The 19,346-nt window shown below is 42.4% G+C and overlaps 1 protein-coding gene across 2 annotated transcripts in view; it reads right to left on the bottom strand.

The window, feature by feature from the left end:
- The window catches only part of SLIT2 (slit guidance ligand 2), a 325,550-nt gene extending 306,557 nt beyond the window's left edge, over positions 1-18,993 (bottom strand). For both annotated transcript variants that reach the window (XM_090267026.1, XM_090267024.1), the window contains exons 1-4: positions 16,977-18,993; positions 13,419-13,490; positions 12,177-12,248; positions 1,407-1,478 (exon numbers count right to left, since the gene is read on the bottom strand). In XM_090267026.1, coding sequence (XP_090123152.1) covers positions 1,407-1,478; positions 12,177-12,248; positions 13,419-13,490; positions 16,977-17,155 — 395 coding nt within the window. In that variant the 5' untranslated portion in view covers positions 17,156-18,993. The remainder of the gene's footprint in view (positions 1-1,406; positions 1,479-12,176; positions 12,249-13,418; positions 13,491-16,976) is intronic.
- Between the last annotated feature and the right edge of the window lie 353 nt (positions 18,994-19,346).

The raw sequence follows: 19,346 nt of genomic DNA on the forward strand, positions 1-19,346 counted from the left end.
ACTCAGTCACCAAAAATTAAAGCAGAGAGTAAAATACTATAAACCCATTCTTATGGCCCTTCTTAGAAACTAAGCACAAACGTTTAAATTAAGTATCAATTTATATGTATACATATAATCTTTATAACAATTTACATCCTGCTTCTTTGGTAAAACTGGTCCCGAGGGAATTACTATTAAAAAGGCAGTCTCTGGGTTTCTTTACTTGAGTTTTTTTTTTTTTTTTTTTTAATTTACTTAAGTTGAGCCAATTAACCATCAGGGAACACATAGAAGAGAAATAACACTAGATGACTTGAGCTTTCCTTAGAGGTCCAGAAAAGTCACACCCTAGAGGAAGATCCGGTGTGTTAGCTGGCTGTACCTTTACCTGCTGGGGAAGTTCTCTGTATCAGAAGGGCCTGACAGTGACCCTGGCTACAATGGGGGCAGGGCTGTGGAAGGGCAGTCTTCTCACTTCAGGAATTGGTAACAATACTGAACTGGTAGGCTGAGAGGCCTTGGCTACAAAGTCAAGTTCGGAGAAAAGCAATCTGCTCACCTTCCCTACAAACGTGAACCTAGGGGACTTCCCATCATCGGGGTGGGGGTCATCCTGAGCAGTTTATTCTATACAGCCCAACAGGTTTTCCCACAACATCCATGGACATCGACAATCATTGCTATTTATTTTCCCAACACTTTGTAGCTAATCGCCCATCTGCACAGAATCATTCACATGGCTGAAAATCTAATTTTAAAAGCTTTCAAAAACGTGTTTTCACTATTACACATTAGGTCAGCGAACAAGCATTTTAGGGAGGAAAAGCTGATCCTGCCTACAAGTCACATTACGCTCCTTCCCAAGAACTTCCGTTAACGGTCGATGACGTACTTGATGCAAAAGCCTTACAGTCGTTCGTTCTGCAGAGTTTGGAATTCTGGTCTTAAAAGGAACATATAAGAAGAAATTTACAGCCCTTTTAAATACCTTTTAATAATATTTCCAGACTAATAAATATACTCAAGTACAAAAACAATATTTAAAACGCTGACAGTAAGAACCCTGACTTTACAAGAAAACGTGGCCAACTTCCTCTGAAGAGGAAAGGCAGCGACATTTTTCCTGTTCTGAACTTAATCACCAGTGTCCATAAACAAGTCAGGTAAATCTTCGCAGCATCACAAGGCCAAAACAGAATAATATAATCACAATAACACATACGTAAACCAGTAAATGCTAACCAAATAAAACTGGAGTCACTGGAAAACCAATCATAAATTTCCATTAAAAATAAAGGCAAACTCTTAATCCATTAATCTAGTGGTGAATACATTCCAAGAAAGCACATGAAACAAATCCAAAATATATTTAACAAAACACAAGGCACTACCCAAGGCAACAATAACTATTTCAGTCTACTTACAGCCTGTAGAGCTTCGAAGTCCCAAGAAACAGCAACTCAGGAAACAGCTGAAGGTGATTTCTGTTTAAACGTCTTTTGAGAAAATAAAAAATAAAATAAAAAAGAAAGAAAAAAATAAAGCATATGTTACATAGACAATAACCAACAGTGATTTGATAGGTAGTGTCATGCCTCATCCTGTATTTCAGGAAAGAAAGACGTGACAGTCAAGAGAATTCAAGCATTGCAGATCAAAAGTTGGTTACATCTTTTGTTACATGATTCTTTAAGGCAATTTCCCATTATGCTTACTCAGACGATGATTACTGGGGCCTCAACTCTGAACTCACATCCCGTGACATCAGTCAACCAGAACAGACACAATGAAAAAGGATTTCTTGACTCAGATTCTGGTGTCTAGGCACGGAGAGAGCTCAACACACAGCAGAAATAACACAATAAATGGCACCCTAAAATATTTCATATACTATTCCAAATAGCCTAAATTTCCAGCCAAGGCACGGTGGGGAGATGAACATTCCAATTTTGAAAGCTTTTCATTAGTTGCAGAAAAAAACATGTGCAAAATTGTTAGCATGATAGGCAAAATCAGAAGAAAACCAATGTTCAAGCCTGAACCCACAGTTCTTGACCCTGAACTGAATTTAAGACTGAGTTATTACTAAGTGGTGTCCAAAATGTTTAAATAATGTTTTTAAAATATTTAACTAATATCAGAATGATTTAACTGTTTTATAAAAAAAAAAATATTTGATTGCAACTCTAACTCAATTTAAGTCCCAGTGCTACACGTAACTAAGTTCTTTTAAACTATACACACTTGCTAAACAGTAGGTCAGTTATGGCCGAGATGATCGAATATCCCAACCGCATTCAATTTAGGTGTACAATTTAACGTTTCAGGAAAAATAAATGTCTATTGCTCTGGTTTTCCCAAATTTAAATAAAATGGCAAGCTGATGCAAAGTTCACACTTAAATGATTTACAAGCTGCTACACAGCTCTACCAAAGAGTAAGGAGTTCCAAACACTAATGCCACACTGAAGAAACTGCAGTTATTTCTTGAAGCTTAAAGATAAAGGGGACAGTAAAAGAGGGGGTAGCAATCAATCTTGACATATCTTAACAGTCACCAGGTGTAAGCAGAATTATTTGGTTTTTAGAGGACAGACTCGGCCAAGGGGTTATAACTGAAGAACGCAGGTCATGAGAAAAACCATCCTAAGAATCACCGATAATAGACAATAGAATGATCTGTCTTGAGAAACTCTCAACTTTGCCCTGCATATATGCAAGCAGAGGTTTTCCTTACCTGCCCCGCCCCCCCCAACTCCGCACAGGATGTATAGTCTACAGAAATCCTGCATTAGGTGAAAAGTAGGGCCAGGTGAACTTCAGAACTTCTTCCAACTCTAAACTGCCATGAAGCTATGATGGCAACCAAAACCTTTGTTAGTAATTCATATTACGAAGAAGTTGGGCATCTACAGAAACACGCTCAGCACTTGATAAAACATATATTGATAAAAAAGCAAGTCAAAATAAATAGGGGGGAAATAGTAAAATTAGCAGTGAAAGGATATACATACTTATCATTTCCCATCTACACTAATTGCTATGAATAAAGGACTTAACAAGGTTAATGTTAAAGGGTCGTAAAGGCTTTTATTTACTGATTGATTTTTCTCTGCCAGGCATGATTCTCAGGAAGGAAAGCTTCCGGAATCTATTACTAACGTTTGTGATAAAATATTATTTACTTAGAACCTTGTTTTATTTTTTATTTTTCTGAACAAAATTAGATTACAAATATTCACAAGAGTAGTAATGAGAACTTTTCTAGGGGAACAACCAGTCTTGGGAAGACTCCCATTGTCCCAGAGCCAATCTTCATTTGTAAAAGGCAGAGATGAAATTTCATAATCGAAACCAAACCATCGGACTAACAAACATCGTCCACGATTCTCCGCCACAAAAAGCATGCTCCTTCCGGCCCCATCTTGCCGAGGCAGCTCCCGGCACTGACTGCTCTCCCTGCTCTCCAAATGGTGCTTTCTTACCTCCTCTGGGTAACTCCCCTGCTTACTCTACACAGTTAGTTCCTTCCTCTGCTGCGACCCCACGTCCCCATGGCATTTCACAAATAAGAGTCAGCCAGGCTGCATTATAGTTACTCAGGTACTGGTCCGTTCCCCACCAGACTGTAGCTCCTCAAGTGTAGAGATGGCATCGTGGCGTTCTCTCCCTTCCTCCCTGACAGTCAGTACGTCCTCAGGAATGAGGACTGGTTGCTAAGCCCGGGCGGATGTATTTTCTATCCAGTCAACCTTCCCCTGTCTCCCTGAGGGTCCTGCCTTGGGATTCATGTGGCCCCCCAGTGCACCTTAGTCCCACCACCACACCTGATTCCATGGGCCCCACACAGCCATTACCTCCTTTCCCTGCCATTCACCTCTCCCCCTCTGCCATTCTTAACATCTTCTAGAGGTTGGAAGGAGTTCAGTTTATGTTTTTAAAAATTCAGGTAGATAAATGATTGAGAGCTGCCACTAGACTTTTTGTTAATGGGCTTACATCAGTACAATTTCAAATTTTGTGAGAAAGTGGATATTTCAGATTGGGTATGAGCAGAGCCTTCTTATTACATTCGCAGTCTCAGTGGTTCTTAATTCAGTCCAAAAGTAATAGCTAACATATCACAGAAGCTTATTATGTGATGGGGGTCTCCGTTCTGAAGGGTTTACATGAATTATCTCATTCATTCTTCAGAACAACCCCATGAGTTGTTACTGCTGTTTTCATGGAAAGCAGAGCTAGAACTTGAATTCAGGGGAGATGAGTCCAGAACATACATTCTGCAGCACTCCTCTCAAAAAGACACAGTCTAAATGCTCCTGAACCATAATTCAAAATAATATAATGCAGAAATTCTCCTTTTCATCAACCTTTCCTTTGGAAAGCCATAGTTTTATAGAGCCCTTTTCTTGAATGTCAATGAATGACCCACCTAAAAATAAAACACCAAGTTTTACTGTTTCTACAAAAACTGGCTCTATGTTCAGCTCGCTGTCTTAAAGACCTATCTAAAATACCTACAGCTGAGAGTGAATGAAAATACATACATTTTCTCTGAATTCAGATCATTTGTTAGGATTTCACGACCATCATTGCAAATGACCTCACTAGGCATATAAGGCGAGGTAGTATCATGCAAAGTAGAGCAAATAAGGAATGTTGCCACAGGCAGAGAAAAGCAATATGACCACACGTTTTCCTTTAAAAAGGTATTAATACCCTTTGGGTTCCTATTCGTCTATTCTTGCTACCACCAATATTAAGAATAAATGAAAATACAAACATTAAAATAAAAATTGAAACTCTTCCAAAACATTCAACCAATGAAGAAATTTAAAGTCAGGAATTCGTGTGCATCAACCATAAATTAAAGCCTTAAACTAAAGAGGGTTTTGGTTTGTTTGTTTTTTCTTTAATTCAGAATTACTTTAGAGACTATTAAGGTGCATAACAATTTCAAAATAGAGCTAGAGTAAAAGTAACCAAGTGCCTTTTAATACCACAGAATACTTCTTAGGGGCTTGAAGAAGCAAGTGTCACAATAACAACTCTAATGCAAATGAGTTAGAGGAGTTAAAACCGGAGTCCCAGAACAGGAAGACAGCATGTGGTGAGTTAAGGGTGTCTCAGGGAGGTTTTACAGGAACCAGCCTAAATTAGCCCCAGAAACAGACCAGGTGGGTGGGGCGGTTCTCTGCTGTTCGCAGCAAGGATACTCAATTGTGTCCGAGAGAGGTAACCCAGACTTAGTGCCGTCCAGCTCTTGTGTCATCACCAGCGAGACGGAATCTGCCCACGAGATCTCAAGAGCTGACTGAGAAGTCTCTGGACAGTAATTCGTAGTTTCAGAAAGGTGTACAACATGAGTCTCTGAGACATTTTTTTTCTTAAGGCAAAAATGAGAGGGATCCCAATAACTGTTTCCTCGGTGTTATGGGGTATTTTTGAGTGTGACGTCAGTGGCATGAATGATCTTTCTGTAGTGCCCAAAACAGCACAGTCCTCTGAAAGGCTGATTCTTAGCCACCTCAATCTGAAGGGCAGCCTGAGCATTACTGACAAGCATTGTTTCCAATGATGTGTCAGCTGCTCCTGTGACTTGCCCATTGAGTTCACCTCGATTCAATTAGGATTTGCTACCTTCACCCTCACTCAAAATGTGAAGTGAAAACAGTTTTACCAAAGCCCCATACTAACCTGTGTAAAGGTAAGGTATTTTGGCAGCGTGCCTGATCTGTAACAAGTACTGCGTATAGATGCTGCCTTAAAGAGTCGATCATTTATAGTCTCCTATTTCCCACATGTATAAATGCCTTCTTCTCAGTTAAGTGTTCCCTTTGTGTTTTTTAAATGTATTATCTTCACATTTCTAAAGCAAAGATGTTTAACATTTACCTACTATTAGCTGAATAAAGTAAAATTTATATTTTTAGCAGTGCTGTTGATAATTTCATTTTTTACATGTCATGGTGGAGAGATGAAAACTTATTAGCAACAACACTGCTTCCTCTTCACTACCCTTACTTCTTGGTAATTCTCTATATTTTGGAGAGATTATGTGAAATACTCCAAACAAAATGTGCAGGGTGTTTGGTACTTTCTTCACATCTCTTCTATGGCTCATATCTTATGTAATTTTAAAAAATCAGAATGGAAACAATAGTAAATATGAATGTTCAGAAGTCAGATTTATTATATATACATTTTATTAGCACCATAATATAATTCTTAGACTGAGCTTTTGAAAAATAGGAAATGTTGAAATACATAAAGAAATACATAACTTTTTTAGAAATACATAATCCTTCAAGTGCCAACTATGTCTCAAGCATTTTGTAAAGCTATGCACATGATTTTATTTAAATCATATACCATGCCACTATGAGATATAATAATTACCTCTGTCCTAAAGGTGAGGAAACTCTAGTCTCAAAAGATCAAGCAATCTGATCAAGATCTCACAGTGGAATTGAAACCAAGGGTTTTCTGATGTCACTCTTACCTATCCTTTCTGATTTTAAAAGGGGGGAGAGGAGTTTGTATCTGCTTAAAAAGCTTAATCAACAGTCCAGCCAATGAGTATCGGGCCTGTCTGTAGGCCACAGTCAACAGCGTGTAAAGTTATCAGTGCCTTAGCAGAGGGGAGTCTGGGTTATCCGCACCCCGGGCTCCTCTGCCAGAACCTAGAAGAGCAGCACAAAGCTGGAGAAATACCCACCTGCCCCCAGAGTGGATGCACCCCGCAAAGAGGACAGTCACGTCAATCATTGTCAAGATTATCGTAAAGCAATATTGCAGTTGTATCACTGCCACATCAGCCCTATTGTTCCCCAACTTTCATTGTGACAGCGTTTTCACCAATGTTTCTTCCAGTCCAACAATAAAAATTGCTTTGGAAAAAAAAAAAAGAGCAATGTAAAGTCTATGCAGGAAAGCCTCTCTGTTTAAAATTGTGAAATCAGTCTAGAAGGCATGTTTCAAGCAGAAAGGTATCCAACAGGAATGAAAGACAGAATTCAATGTAAAATGTTTGACATTCACTGCTTCCACAAATACATTGTAACAGTGCAAACTAAACTCCTCATTTCAGGAGAGGTAGAAAAGACACAGCATCTAGCAAACACTGTCACAAAGGATGAGCCCCAAACAGATGTGGGAAAAATAAACAGCCTCGCTGCTTCAGAATTTATAAAACAGTCCTGAGAGAGCAAACAGGCCTTCTCCCCACCGTTCAACTTCAAGGCCCATTAAAAAAAAAAAAAAGAAAAAAAAACCTGTATGGGAAACCCTCCCAGATGGATTCAGTGTTAGGCTCAACTTCTAACAGTGCACGTGCATTAAAGCCTTATGAGACCAGAGTCCGTAAATGTAATTTAAAATAGTTCATTACTGCTTACATACAGGTGAGAGTTGACCTTTAATCAGCATCACAGATGAAGCAATACACAACCTTCCTGACTATTCTTACATCATGCAGTGCTCACACTCACCCTCTGTTACTAAATTTGATATGCTCTTCAAAGTGCCTTTCCCAAGAAAATCACTGCACTGACTTTAAACTTGGGCGTAAAGTTGCCAGAGAACACTTTTTTGAGACGAGCTAGCATTCTTTTCCAAGGAGATTAGCGTGTGAGTTTGGCCTCACTTTAAGAAGAGGAATGTGTTCTGTGACGCCCCCAGACTTGTAGGATCAGTCGGGGGGTGTGGGGGGCTCTCTGTAAATCCTCGAGAGACAGGGGATAAGTGGTGCTGCCCTTCAGACCTGTTCCACAGCATGTTCTGCACTTGAACGCACATGGAACGGTCTGTAACAAAACCTCCCGAGCCTCAGCTCCCGAGCCTCAGCTTCCCTGGCTGCCACGTGCTTATATGTAAGTGACGTGTGCACACAGAAAAGTTAATTCAGCACCACCTTTAAAATAAGAAAAACGTGCCTTTGACACGTCTTTTTAGGGCGATGTTGTGCCGAGTCCAATTTAGGCTCCGCTGTCATGGAATTTAGACTTTTGTGAATTAAAATGAGCAGTTTTACATCATCTTGGTAGAAACTTTGAAAGAGTAAGTGAACAGGTATATTGTCCAGGATTCCTTACATGGTTTTATTATACTGGGATTTTCAGGACTCATTGTTCAAGTAAACATAAACATAAAATGACAAGGTTAGTAGGAAAATTGTAATTTCAAACCCAAAGCATCTAAAACTTGCAGAGTTTGAAGCAATATTGGTTTTAAAAGCACACCTTCCCACATGACTGGTAAGAAAGAAGAAGAGGCAAGCCCCCAGCTTTTTGACTTCTGCCATTTCCTTATTGTGGGGTATAAACCTATAAGCTGACTATCAAGGTAAGGAAAAGTCTAATATCCAAGGTGTTCTATGGTATGTGATTGGTTCTCATTAACATAATCTAGGCATACAAGCATTTTATTTTGCATATAAGCATTTCATTGCAAGTCAGACAAAATGTCCTAAAAATTTTTGACAATCCTAAAATATTTGAAAATCGTTCTCACGCTCTTGCATTGGTGATATCGAGGAACTTGCAAAAGCAGGTGATTTTTACCAGTGAGACATGGAAGGGGCCTGGGTCTCCTTAAAGGGCCCAAAATAGAGCTTTTAATGATGGCAGCACAGCCCCATACCTTGTAAGTGAACAACAAAACTCAGCACCAGCACACAGAAGTCCTGGCTCCCCATGTGATGCTGTAACCCTCTAAGACACCATGCACCAGCCAAGAAATACCTTGAACTGACAGTTTTGCATGAATACTTTATGACAGAGACATAAAAAGTATCTTCTGTGAAGTATAAAAAAGTAGATTTCCTAAATAGTTCAGTTCTTTACTGTAGCTTATTTGTAGTTTGTTTTTCCTAATGAACTGCCCTTGAATTAACTAGTCACGTAAGTGTATGAGATGTCACTTGAACATTTTGACTAAGCAATGTGAGACCAGCTAATACAATCTACACGGGGCACCTCCTCCAGGCTTCAGTTTCATCCCAGATATGCAGGCACTACCAGCAGCCCGGAGCATCCACGAAAATGTGCTACTGCGCACATCGGCTCTGGGAGAACAGTGAGAAACTGTCAAAATGGGAGGTACTGTGTGCTCACGGTGTGCAAGCGTGATTAAAACATTTCTTTTACAATGATTCATGAACATAGTCTGATGACCATCATTTCATCTGATGTTTTCTACACAATAGCAGGAAGGGAGATGAGGTGGGAATGGAGGGAAGGAGGATTTTAGTGTCCAATACTCGACTAATTTCCTAATAACCTTGCATTCTACCAATTCTTTGAGGTTGGGGGGGGGGCTTTCTCTTGTAACTGTAATGTTTTGACTTACAAATAATCACTTTCTCGTTCTATGCTAAATGTAAATTCAACTTAATGACCTGACCTTATTTCTTATAGATTAAAAGTTGGATTTCTAAAAAGGCACAGATGTTATCTTGTGTTTTCAGATTTGTCTTCTCTCTCTTGATCAAGTTAAAACTCTATCACATAAAATAAACTTAAAAATCGATCATTTTAAAATACAAAACATCATTTGGAGTTATTTTGATTTTTATCATGTTAAAATGAAAAATGACTTAGAACCATAAATTGTACGCAAATAAAATGAATTTTATTTCTTTCTCACAATAAATAAAATTTGTTACTATAAATACTGTATGAATGGCATTTACAACATAAACCTGCATTTATACACTTTTTCATAATTTAGTTTCAATTAGAGAATTCACATCTAAATTGCTAAAAAAAATCATGTAAGCTCACACAACATATAATTAATTAAAAGCTAATTCATTGATTACTTCCTTTCTTTTACATTGTCTCTTGTAGCTCTTTGAAAAAAAATAAGGTGATTTTTTGTGACATTAATGACACCACCAACTCAAATAAGGATATATATCACAGGCCATAGAAATGTGATTATGGAAGTCTCTAGGTAGCTTTTTTTATTTTTACTTTTTAATATAATATACTGAACAAAATTTAAAATAGTTTGTTTCACAATAATTGGAATGCATTCTTAAACAAAACCATCCTGCCGTTTAATGTATTTAAATATATATATATTTGAAAAGTGTATCCACAGTGTTCCTAAGAAATGGTTTTGAATTCCCGAGTCCCAAGGAGATGAATTGACTGTCAGATAACAATGTGCTTCCGTCAGATGGACTTGGCAGTTGTAAACAAAAGGAATTTTCTCAGCTTTTCCTCACAAATATGAAATATTTGCTCTCAGCCAACAGCTGGGGTGATTTAAAGAGCCCTGCATATATATTAGTTTTCATTCAAAATTACAAATCCTCCCCCCACTCTGCAACATCTGACTGCATCTTAGGATAGAAAGTTGTTCTGAAATGAAATGACAGTCCCAGCAGATGTCAAGGTAAAAAACTAGTCCCTACTTACACCTCTAATCAGATTTCAGATCAGAAGGCATCTGGTTAATAATTTTTAGGAAACGTTAATTTATTCAAGATGAAAGTTTGAATGATACTCTGGAGTGGCTTGAAGAATAATGAGAAAGTTTGTTATACGGCAGTGTTCCTGCAAATATTTAAAACCATTATATAACCAGAACAGAAACGGCATGAGAAGCCGTCAAGTTTCCTTCAAAAACCTGGAAGTTGTTCAAGAATCAAAACCTACAGGTTTCCACGCGGGGACTAATTAAGCCAAGTTATTCATGAAAAAAAAACTGTTAATGTTTAAATGATGATTTCAAATTATGTATTCACCTTATTAAGCCTTAAAAATATATTGATACTTCTTGTTAAGTGAGTGAATTAAAAATACCTTTGCAAAGTAATTACTAGGAATTTGCTATTCATAAAAGCCTGGGAAGGAAATCAAAGAACAGATATTTTCAGAGTTTTTTATACATTAAAAGAACTTAAGGACTTCGTTGTGAATTTAACCAAATGCTTATCTTATTTTCATTCCTACCCTACAAACTAGCTCAAAGTAGTAATTTTAAATTTATTTTGAAGTCCACAATAATATATTGTAAAATTGATCATGGATAAAATTTTATAGTAAATTAAGCATTGCTGTGTTCAATTTACTTGAGGTGATAAACATGTACCCCATATATTTACAAATATCTTAGAAGTTGACAAGCAATTTTCTACTTAGAGACAAATACACAGAATTAACTTTTGACCAGTTAATGTAAATGTACTATGCCTAAAATGAACTTCCTATTTCATTATTTTTTTAAATATTTTATTTTTATCTAAAGTGCCTATTAAAGCAGACATGGAACTTATTAAAATAATCATTGCTACTTTTAACAGATCTGTATTTGCCCTTACAATGCAAATGTGGTAAAAACTTGCATTATCAAGACATCTGAAACATGGAATTCATACATGAAATTATAAAGTGTGTAATTTATCCTAATTATTACAGACAGAGGTTTTGCCTTTTGTAGATATACAATGTAGATATAAAATAATAATGGCTCTCAACTAACCTCCTTAAGGTTTTGTGCATAAAATATAAAGTCTGAAGTCCACATTTGATCTTGTTGGAAAAAAAAAAAAAGAATCAATGTGAAAATGACCACTATTTGATAACATAATTCTTACTTCCATTTCTTCTAATCTTTAACATTATTTGTCTAGCAGAAATATGTAAAGTTACCATAAAATGAAATCAAATTGCGAGTAAAAGTAATTAACAACATTCATCATAAGTGTTAAATATCAGAAAGCAAATCTTTACCACCAAGAATTTGAAATATTTCTTCAAATGTCACTGGTGACACACAAAGGACCAGCATGGAAATGAAAATACTATCAGCAAAACTTTTCTTTTCCATATGCACCATGAATGCAAATAAAATTACCACCTTTCTTTCTACATAAGCAAATAAAACAAACTAGATGAACAACCAGAGAACCATGTACATCTCTAAGTACCAAAGCAGAGGTTATCAATGAAGTAAATATTTCAAGAAAATAAGTCTGTATCTTTTGGCTTTATTTCAAGTTAGTCCGATTTATATAAAAATTCTACAATGTCTATTTTTAAATTAGCCTGAAAGTCACTTATTCACACTCTTGTTTCTATAAATTTTTAAAGACTAAGATATGAAATTAAAGACATGGTCTTTGAAATTAAAGTATTTTTGAAAATACAGTTATGTCATCCTAAGTTTGAATTGAAAATACTTACAGTCTCTCCAGTTCTTTAAGATCCTGGAAGGCTCCTCTTTCGATGGTGCTGATCTTATTCTCCATTAGCTGACTGAAATGCACAGAAAAACAGGAGTCTTAAGTCACCCCTCACCAGCTGAGTGAGTTTCAATTCAGCAACTGAAAACTTGCAGCTTCTTTCCTGTTATAAAGTTAAACCTAAAACTGGTTTGAGAGTCAATATCAAATTTAATAATGATGGATTTGAAAAAAGTCAGGGACGGAAAATAGCATCCACATCACAAAACTTTCATTTAAAAAATCCTCAAAAAGTTTGTCATGAAATTGACTGGTCAAGACTCTGAACCTTAAACTATAGTGTATCCTAAAGAACCTCTGACACTGAAACTTTGATGGCTAGTTTTTCTGGGAAAATGACTTTAAACTGAAGTCTTAACTAAGAGAATCAATGTACAGTCATTCATCATAAAGACACTTCAATTCACTTACATCAGAAATTGGAAGAATTCATAATGGCCAAAATGTATCTTTTAAGAGATGAACACTGAACGTACAATAATCAAAAGTATATGTTCACTGTGCTGTAAATATTTACCAATCTGTGGGCGGAAAAATTTTATATTACATTGAACCTCAAATGATGTTCACTCAGAACTAATTTAACCCACGAATTAAAGAAGTAATCAAATTACAATTTTATAAAAGCAATAAAGATATAAAATAGGAGAAACAATTCAAAGTATGACCAGTGTCCTTTTATAAAGAAACATTTCCCACCATAAACTCTGTGAAAAGCTGGATTGCTTGATTTTAATTTTAGAAATTATGTCTGTGTTGTTTGCTAGAAAAGGCTGGACATTTCTATATTAGTAATAAAAATATTCACCCACTTAAAATATATCTACTTAATCTCAAATCCTAAAAGTGCATCAAATATCTCAGATTACTTATTCATATTGTGAAAGCACTTATTTTATATTTTTATATGCATAAGGCACTTGGGGTATGATATCGCAAACACTTGAAATTATTTCTCTAAAACTGTTTCTATGGCCTGCATCCCACCTTAAAAGAAATGCTTACATCTTTAGTAAAAGTTGTAGCACACTGATAAACTAAAAAGGAAAGGGAACCAAGACCTTTTCAATGTTTATGTGTCAGTCATTGGGACAGTGTTCCAAACTGAGATCAGTCATGATTCAAAATATGTAAGCTTAAAATACAAAAGAAAATTCATCAAAACACAGAAGAACATACTTACAGAACTCTTAGATGTCTAAGGCCAGCAAAGTCCGTTTTCGTAATCCGTGTGATGTTATTTCCATTCAAATCCCTGAGAGAAAACAAGTAGGAAAATGAAAGTTCCACTTTATTTCTATCAGTATCTAGTTAGACAAAGAGAAATATAAACTAAATAAGAACGTGATAAAGATTAGTGCCAATGACTAAAGAAGTTTACAAAGTAAAAGAGAGAGAAGGGAGTAACCTTTGAAAGAAATTTTTTAAAGTGATTCTCAACAAGTTTCCAGAGTCCGTGCTTGCTGGCATGTGACAAAAAAATGAAGAGATTAGATTATCCCAAGAAGTTCTCTTTTGTGTGTGTATGGGAGTGCTTTCAACCTTGGTGGAAGGGGGTGTTTGTCTTTAATCATTTCTATTTTTCAATTACAGTTAATGTGTTTGTTTCAGGTGTACACCCCAGTGATTAGATGTTGTACAGCTTACTAAGTGATCATCCTGATAAATCTCGTACCCATCGGACACCATACATAATTATTAGAATATTATTGACTATGATATACTTTACATGCCTATGACTATTCTGTAACAACCAATTTTACTTTCTTAATCACTGCACCTTTTTCATTCATTCCCCAACCCCCCTCCCATCTGGCAACCATCAAAATGTTCTCTGTAACTATGAGTCTGTTTCTGTTCTGCTCGTTCATTTATTTTGCCTCTTAAATTCAGTTGTGGAGGGATATATATTGCCATTTTATTGTTCATATGTTTTATCTTTTTTTTCTCTTCTTTTTAATGAAGACCCTTTTATGCTTCATGTAATAGTGGTTTGGTGGTGATGAACTCCAAGCGCTTTCTCTTGTCTGGGAAGCTCTTTATATGTCCTTCAATTCTAAATGATAGCTTCCCTAACCTGGTGAAGAAAATAGACAAAGAAGTCCAAGAAGCATAGAGAGTTCCAAAAATATGAACCCCAAGAGGCCCACACCAATTCACGTCTTAATTAAAATGCTAAAGGTTAAAGGTAAATGGAGAATCATAAAAGCACCAAGAGAAAGGTGGGTAGTGACCTACAAGGGAGTTCCCATAAGACTGTCAGCTGATTTCTCAACAGAAACTTCACAGGCCAGAGAGAGTGGCAAGAAATATTCAAAGTACTGAAAATCAAGGCCCTACAACCAAGATTTCTCTGTTCAACTTTGTTTTTTATAAGGATGCGTATATTAACTTCACACAGATTCTGCTATTTGCTATTATTGTTAGGCACCTCCCCCCAAAGAGTTCCCTTCAAAAAAGTTAAATGAATGACATTCTAATACTAGTCAGGAATAAATTTTGAAAATCCAAAAAGGCTATCCTGAGGTGGCAGGGTGGCTCAACTTCCAAAGGCAAGGAAAAAGTTAGAGTGCCATCAAAAGAACTGCACTTCAAAGACTTGCATTTATAGGCATTTACTTTCCAACAATTATATGTTTGTATGAAAACTAAACTCTTCATTTGCAGCTCAGGGGACCCCCGCTGTGACTGTAACGTGAAAACTACTAGCGGGAGCAATAATGGAAATAGTATTCAGGCCCAGACTTTTTCGCTCGGATTTCAGCACCATGTTTCCTTCGAGAGTCACAGCCCCCTTTCTGGCATCTTAGGTCAAGATCTAAACTTGCCCTGGTTCCAATCATTTCAAGTAAAACCAGGCTTGGCTGCAATCTGAATGTTCTCCTTCACGGAAGTAAGTTTTTTCTTGACTTTAAGACATCATGTTTGGAATTTGGGTTTAATGTGTTTACTGTGTCAAAGATAGAATTTTATAAACCAGCATTGAATAAACTGTTTTCTAAAAACTCTTTACAGATTCCACAGAGGGACTTTTTTTTTTTTCCAGGACCTGAAACTCAATTGCTATTTTGTCCCCTTTTGTTGTTAGTGCTTAAACTTGAAACTGTTCTGAATGGCATGGAATGGCAAATGGTGAAACAAAAGTCTGCGTTGCTTTCTCCCCAACGTACTTCCCGTCCTCAGCAAAGTACCACTAAGTGACTCCAACAATTGTTGGGATCTTTCACTGGCTGTCTGGCATAACACGAATCCCTACCCACGCACCCCCACCCTAGACAAATGTGGAGAGTCAAGACACCCTTGGAAGAGTCCCAACTTGCCCGGCGAGGCGGGCCTGGGAAGGAGTGAGGCTGGGGGTGGTCGGGAGCCATTTGCAAAGGCTCAAGGGCTCCATTCTGGCCTTTAAACTGAGGGCCAGGCAAATAAATGGGTTAGATACGTGCAGCTGCGGCCCTGCAGACGAAGACTTGCGGACTGGGGCTACTCCTCTCCGAGGCAGGCAACCCTCACACCCCCGGGGCGCAGAGGACCGAGAGCGGAGTCCAGGAGCGCTGGCCCGGCTGCCTTCGTCCCGCACCCGCCGCGACCCCCAGGCCCACGCGCAGCCGCGAATGGAGCGCGCCCGGGGCGCTGAGGCAGTGCCGGGCAGCGGCCTCGGTGATCACAAAGAGAACGGCCTCCACGCTCCACTTCCCCGACCTCGAGAAGCGCCCCTCAAGGAGCGCGTGGGCCGTCAATACCGGCTCAGCGATTACTTCTTCATTAGAGACTCGCAGAGACAGGGAGGCGGGGGTGACTGCGGGCAGCGGAGCAGGGAGAGGGGAGGGAAGGGGGGTTGCTGCCACGTGAAGGGGTGCAGACACTGCGAGAGAGGTGAACGGGGGCACTGGGGCTCCGCGGAAAGAGCCGGAGGGGGCAGCCGAGGGCTGAGACGTTGCTGAAGCAGCCAGACCGGAGTCGGCTGGGTCCGGTTGGAGAGGCAGCCCTAACTTCGCCTAACGATGGGACTTGGTCCTCCTCTGCAGGGGCCCGCTCGGACAGGTCCCTCGGGGCCCACAGCCGCCTGCTCCTCCCGGGGGAAGCGGGGGACGGGAAGGAGTCGCGGGGGTGTTGCGCGTGGCCACTGCGGAGCTGCCGCCTTCCTGGGGCATCCTTCCCTCCACGGCCTGTGAGAAGCGCCCCCGGCTGGACCCAGCGCCCTCCCTCCGGACCCAGGAGGGCGACACAAAGCCAGGGAGTGGAAATTTCTCCCTTTCGAGTCTCCCCGCCAGTCCCCCGCACCACCCGTGGCCACCAGAGTGGGGACTGGGCCTTGAAACTGACCCGCGAATCTTGGCAAGGGCAAGGTGACTTGGTTTACTGAGTCTGGGCAACAAAGTCGCCTCTTCCTTGCCCAAGCATCCGCGAGTATTGTCCCCCATCTATCTATCCGCCCCCCTCCCGCCTCCCCAGCCCGAGAGAACTCGACCCCACCGGGCTGCGTGTGGTGGACCAGAGCGGGAAGACAGGACCAAGCGCAGCTGCCAGCGGGCCCGCCCCTCTTTGGGCAGTGGCCCCTCCTTGGGCAGTGCCCTCCTGTCCCTCACCCTCCCAGAGACTTCAACCCCATGATGCGCGTGCAAAAGTGCTAGTGAGGGCTGCCCCAGGCACGGGGACTGGTGCTGCTAGGTCCCTCCGGTCTCCCTGCACGACGTAGATGGGGGGAGGGGGGAGCGGGGGTGGAGGAAAAGCCCATACTCACAGCCTCTCGGTGTTGCGGGGGATATTCCTGGGCACACTGCGCAGCGCCAGCCCGTGACAGTCTACTGTGCTGCCCGAGCAGGAGCACTGAGCCGGACACGCTTGAGGCGCCACCTCGTTCAGGATCGCCAGCACTAACCCCAGAGACAGGGGCAGCGCCTGCCAGCCGACGCCGCGCATCTTTGCCTGCTGCTTCCTCGCTCGCCAGTGCTGGGGGTTTCTTTTCAGCACGTTGCTTGGCGCAAACCGCGCTGTGGCTGAGGCCCAGTGTCTGGTGCAGGGCTAGCAACCCAGAGTGTCCAGGTAGATGTGCACAAAATAATATGGAAGTAACAGTTATAATATTCAAGGTAGAAGAGCTGACACAGGTACACGCCTCCCACCTCCCCTCTACCCTCCTCCAGCAGGGCAGGCGCTCCTTCGGCAACTTTAGGTCCTGAAGATAAATCAGCCTGACCAAGGCTGCAGGAAGACCCCAGAGCAGCCGAGAGGAGATCACGCGTCGCAAAGATCAACTTGGCGGTAAAAGAGCTGGAGCTCCCAATAGAAGCGAAGATGCAGGAGCCAGTTGCCCGAGGAAGGGGGGGGCTGCTAGGATTCCACGGACCCTCCTCTGCAAATCCGATTCCAGCAGGGAGGGTAAGAGGCAGAAGAGGGGGTCTCAATAGAAATGGTGGCCTTGATTAAAGTGGGCTCTCCGAAGCTAGAAGGCGCAGGAACCCCGTGGGACTGGAGCTGAGCGCGCTGGGAGACTGGGCATGGCGCTCGGGGGCGCACGGGGCGGAGCGCAGCCCGGGGGGCGCGGGGAGGCGCTGCGTGGCGCCTAGCGTGGCTCACTCACGCGGCTTCACCCTGGCCTGTGGCTTCACCCGGACCCGTCTTCACCGTCTCCCGACAGCTGAGGGCGGTTTGCAAATACACATGCACTTCACTGAATGATGTCTCCGAAATCCCGCCTCCCGTCTGGCGTCCTTGGCGACGCTCCGCACGGGGCCTTCCCCGAGGTCAAACAGAAAAGACAAAAGGGCAATGGGGCCGCCACAGCCACCAGGGATATCCACTAGTCACGACCCTGGCAGAAGAAATCCAAGAGGCCAGTTGAGGACGAGAGTTTCTGCGAGGACTGCAGGGGGGCTGCTGGCAGGCCGGCCTGAAGGAGTGGAAAGGTCAAGGTGGAGGAATCCACGTCCTGGGTCCTGCCGGGGTGTTCTGGGGAGATGGCGAGGTGGCAGTTGAGCCAGTGGGATCCGTGGCTCCGAAGACAGCCCAGGAGGCAGCTAAATGGCAGTCCCTTGTGCGCGCGTGTCAGCCCCGCGTCTCCCGTACAGGGCGCAGCTCCGCAGCAGACACCTGATGGCCAAGGTGGAAGAAACAAGAGCCGGCTCCTGGGCAGGCGCAGCCCCTAGGCCGCCCCTGGACAGCCGCCCACAAGTGGGTCCTCCTTCTCCAAGTGCAGGAACTTTTCCCAGCCTTTGAATCCGGCCACCCACGGCCACGGTGGGAGTCCTCCTGCCAACGTCGCCACGCCGGGCTCCTGGCGCTGCACCTGACTCGGCGTCCGCAGTCCGGGGAAGCCCGTGTCCTTCCAGCCCCTTCACCACTCCCAGCTACTTCTGCTTCTCCTTCTCCCGGGAGGGAAGTGGGGGAGAGGAAAGGCGGCGACAGGGAGCGGAGACTCGGTGGCTCTGCTGACTCCCGAGCTCCTGGCAAGTCTCTAAACAATAGGACGGACACGGCAGCCCTAGTCTCTTTCGGCTAAGGGAAGGTGGATCGCTGGTGTGACTGGAGTTGTTCACTCGGGCTGCCTGGCGCTTAGAGCAGCCTAACAAAAACCTGCCCCGCGCCTCTGGAGCCGGCTGTGGGCCCCCGGACGCTCCTCCTCCTCAGCACTCCCGCGGCGCCCAGAAAGCTCGGCTGCTCCCGCCTGCGCTGCGGAGCCAAGACGCTCCCATCCCTCGCCGCTGCTGCCGCCGCCTTTTTTTCACCACCGTCTGCGGCAGCCACAGCCGCCGCTTGCCCCAAATAAATAACCCCAAGTCTGAAGTTAAGCCGGCGCCGGCCTTATATACCCACCCAAGCCCCCACCCCTCGGCCCCGCCCCGCGCCGCCCGGCCCCGCCCACTGGCTGCGCGCTGGGAGCCGGCACCTCGCTGGGGAGAGAGGTGAGGCTCCGGCTGTCTGCGCCAGGCGGGGGCGGGGGGGCGCATTCCCGCGCTCCTAGGCTCGCGCGCCTGCTCCCACGCGCAGTAAAGTTTGCAGGAGGAACGAGGTTCCCGGACCCCGCCCCCAGCTCCAGGGCCCCGGAGGTGACCCCGGCTTGGGGATAGTGGTTCGCAGTGGGAGAATGGGGTGAAGGCGTCTTTGAACGCGA

This window comes from Furipterus horrens, unplaced genomic scaffold (assembly GCF_987537825.1).
Source record: "Furipterus horrens unplaced genomic scaffold, mFurHor1.1.pri manual_scaffold_2, whole genome shotgun sequence".
Classification (NCBI taxonomy): Eukaryota; Metazoa; Chordata; class Mammalia; order Chiroptera; family Furipteridae; genus Furipterus; species Furipterus horrens.